This window comes from Lycium barbarum, chromosome 5, assembly GCF_019175385.1.
Source record: "Lycium barbarum isolate Lr01 chromosome 5, ASM1917538v2, whole genome shotgun sequence".
Taxonomy (NCBI): domain Eukaryota; kingdom Viridiplantae; phylum Streptophyta; class Magnoliopsida; order Solanales; family Solanaceae; genus Lycium; species Lycium barbarum.
In genome coordinates, this window is record NC_083341.1 from 15,247,107 (window position 1) to 15,251,187 (window position 4,081).

At 33.9% G+C, this 4,081-nt stretch overlaps 1 protein-coding gene across 1 annotated transcript; it reads right to left on the reverse strand.

The window, feature by feature from the left end:
* Positions 1 to 401: 401 nt before the first annotated feature.
* On the reverse strand, positions 402 to 3,552 carry LOC132640546 (cyclin-D4-1-like). The gene is made up of 6 exons (XM_060357158.1): positions 2,986 to 3,552; positions 2,307 to 2,393; positions 2,098 to 2,196; positions 1,673 to 1,874; positions 1,451 to 1,575; positions 402 to 1,021 (listed from the first exon to the last, which is right to left on the reverse strand). The coding sequence occupies exons 1-6, from the start codon at positions 3,271 to 3,273 to the stop codon at positions 821 to 823; spliced, it is 1,002 nt and encodes a 333-aa protein (XP_060213141.1). The 5' UTR covers positions 3,274 to 3,552; the 3' UTR covers positions 402 to 820.
* Positions 3,553 to 4,081: the final 529 nt, after the last annotated feature.

The window sequence follows — 4,081 nt, forward strand, 5'->3', positions numbered from 1 at the left end:
TAGATTTCTTTAATTTGTTGGGGGCTAATCTGCACAACACTCATCCTAGAAGGTGGCATGTCGAATTATGAGCTCTTAAGGTTATGTTTTTGCTTGTTAATGATAATGTTTACAGTGTTTCAAAAAAAGTCATGTAATTCTGATAAAAGTGTCATTAAGACAGTATTTGACTTTAATAAAGATGGACTTTGAACACCATTAGGTAAATATTCAAAATTAAAAATTTGTGATCCTGAACATGTCATGTCATTCTAATACAGGAGTTGGTATAAGACATTGCCACCATTATTGACATAAAATTAATTCAAGTACAAAATGTCTTCTTGAAATAGAATCAGGATTTGTCTTCTCCTTAACACCTACTCAGAGTACTTATCCCAGGAAAAGTTAGGTATATGGAGTACCATGTAGAAGTATTATTTTCTCTATAAATAGAACTAATAAATCAATATTATCATCTACTTAGCCTCCACTTCCTTTTATTCTCTTTTTTTGCCCTTTCTTACTGTTTTTCACTGTATATGTCTTAATTTGAAACTACAAAAGTAACCCATAAAAGATAAATAAGAAAACAAGTATTTAATAGATGGCCCTTTTCAAAATTCCATCTTACCCCTCACAACCTCCTATTACTATGGTTGTTGACAACTCAAAATTGTTATTAACAGCTGGTGACAATCCTTTTCATGCTAAAGCATGGAACCCCGCTCCCCCACACCCTTACCGCCACAGCAAATATTCCATTTGGCCAAAATTGATTGGATTTGGAGGTGTGGAAATTTTTAAAAAGGGGCAAAATTCCAAGATTCACTAACTTTTCTCAAGTACCCTCCTCTAAAGATGTGTCAAGTTTTCTCCTTTTAGTATCTGGTGGACATGATGCAACTGTGCTCTCATCACTTTTGCAGCTCAAGCATGCAGCTTCTAACACTCCATTGGGACTTTGAGGTGATGGAACTGAGGCAGTGGTAATAGCAGTGGTCAAATCTTGAATCAGTTCAAGACACTTCATCACTCTGCCCTGCAAAATTCCAATTTTTTTTTAAAAAGAAGGGAACCCCGCAGAAGTTAAATCAATAAACAGAGTTGTTGTAAATTATTGCCTCAAGAATCTAGAACAAAAGAAAAGTCTACCTCTTATGTAATAGTAGTCATCCTATATAACAACATTTTAGTATAACGGTCAAATCTTTTATGGAACAAATTTTTCATGTTATGTTAGTATATTATATGTTCTTTACAACAGCATTCCTCTGTATCGACCTAACAAATATTGGGACAAACACCTTTGTTATAGATAGGTAGATAGGTATGACTGTATTTCAGTGGGGCACCCCACAAAATTTACCTTTTGTACATGTATGAAGAAACAGGGCATTGCCTTGTCAATATTGGGACAAATTATAGATAGGTATGACTGTATTTCAGTGGGGCACCCCACAAAATTTACCTTTTGTACATGTATGAAGAAACAGGGCATTGCCTTGTCAATGTCTATTGCTTGCATTTCCTCTGAAACAGATATTACCACTGCTGCTGCAATTTCAGAAGACCTGAATTCCAAGAAATCAATGCCTGCATTCAATTTCCCAACCAAAAGCACTTGATCAAACACTAGTAGAATTTAGGACCATATAGTACAATAAAAAGCAATTAGAGTGAGGTTAAGAACCTCTAATGGAGCTTAATATCAATTGCACTGATTTACAAATCAAAGGCCTTGATGGGATTTGATCACCATTCATCTTTCTTACAAAATAATCTATGAATGTGCAAGGTGTATAAGCTTGCATTCTCCAATTCAATGTGCTTAGTACCAAAAGTTCCATTCTTTGTATAACTTTGCCTTCAAACATAAATTTGGTATCCCCCACCTGTTCCACAAACTCAAGATTTACTACATAATCTAGTTCAAGAAAATATAAACTGTTAACATGACAAACATTTAAAGAACTATGCGGACTCTCCAAGAACGTTGTCACATTAGTGTCAGATCCTCAAAAAAAGCACTACTTTTGGAGGATCCGACATGCACCTGTCAACATTCTTGAAGGGCCCGAGCAACATAGATAAAGATTGAACGAAAATCTTCATTACCTGCAAATCAACAGTCGAAGGAACATTAATCTCCTCCATTTTGGCTGCAAGTGATAGACATGCCACAGCTAACAATTGGACTGCCCAAGTTTTACTTCTCTATATATCCAAGAAATTAAAATTAGCAGAATGCAGACTATCAGTTAGCATTCAAACTTCAAACTCTGTGAGCAAAATGCTTACAAAAACTGAACAAATGGTGAACTTACAGGCACTTCATATAGAGACAGAAACCGATCCAGGTAGTTTATCGATAAACAAAAACTCAGCTCTCCAAATCCATAGTGCATATGAGCCTGCAAGGCACAAGACACAAAACCCAAATCAGCATATCAGTATAGCAGAATTCTCATGTGCATTTCCTACTAAAACAAATTAGGACATCATATAAATAGTGAACATACACAGAGATCACATTTAATCTTGAAAAAAAATCGATCTATCATCGATTATATAGTCCAATATTCAAAGTATCGATCATCGATTATATCGTCCAATATTCCACGATATAATCGATGATCGATTGACTTTTTTAGCACTTAAAGATTAAACATGGATCTCCAATATTCAAAGTACTTTCCAAAGCAGAATCAAGGAAATCTACTAACACCATAAAAAATACATCAAAGATGGAAAACTTCATTTTAAGAAGAAAAAATAATTGAAACTCAATGAGAAAACCAGCATTTTCCAAAATAGCAAAAGAATGAGAACAAATTAATAGAAGTAACAGTAAAGATTCTTCCTACAACCTTAATGAGCAATCATAATATTAACAAAAGCAATCAACATACTCAATTAAACAATTCAATGTTGTAAAGGGAAACCAAATAAATGATTATCTGATTCAATTGATTTAACAGCTTATTAAAGACCAATTAAAAACACCTTCCAAATCCAATCAAGAGCCTCTCTTCTCACACTCAAATCCAAGTCTCCACTTCTCAATCTCATCAAATAATCATCTTTAGGCAATAATTCAATTTCCCTTTGAACCATAAAACCAAAACTCTCTTCACTTAAACTTGGCATATCAATCAATGGCTCTGATCTACCATTGTTGGCAAAGCTCAAATCTTTACTGTTAATTTCATTGTTCTGTTGACTTATAGTCAAAGAACCAAGATCATCAAGACAAATACTTTCTGTTTCTGTACATAAAAGGTTATCAGCCATTAAAGCAAAAAATCAAGAACCTCAATAAACTATATAAACCCTTTATCAAAATCTCATTTTTACAAGATTTAGGCCAATTTCAATTAGAGTTTTCAAGGGAAAAAAAGTTTTTTTTTTTCAGAATTTTTGGGTGTTTAGCATTTTGATTGGTGGAAGAGAGATAGAAGGGAGAAAAGTGAAGTGGGGTTGGAGACTGTTAGGAGAAAATGAGGTTTATGTAGGAAATAAATAATTTGTGTTTAGGGTAAAGGAGAGATTTAGGGGAAGAGAAGACAATGGATGACTGGATTCTAAGTAGTATTGTAACTACACAATAAGGAAAAAAAAAAAGAAAGCCAAGAAAAAGCCCAAGAAATAAAAAATAAAAACAACCACAGGTTTCTCCGCTTTTTATATTTATTTTGGGATCTGATTAATTAGATTTGCGCTCACTTTAGAGTGTAATGAATTTGAACGTTTACTTCTTTAATTTTGAAACCCCAAAAAACTAAAACTAAAACACAACGGGGTTCTCGCACTTAGATACTTGTTGTGGAGTCTGACTAATTAGATTCGTGCCAACTTTAGAGTGGAGTGAATTTGAACATTTCTTTCTATAATTTTGAAATCAAAAAAAAAAAATACATAACAGGTTTCTCGTGCTTAGATACTTGTTTTGGAGTCGACTAATCCACATTCATGCCTACTATGGAATGGAGTAAATTATGAAACTAACCTAAAAGGGCAAACACACAACGGGTTTCTCTCTCTCTTAGAGTTTTGGAGTTGGAATAATTCATATTCGCGCCCACTTTGGAACGGAGTGAAT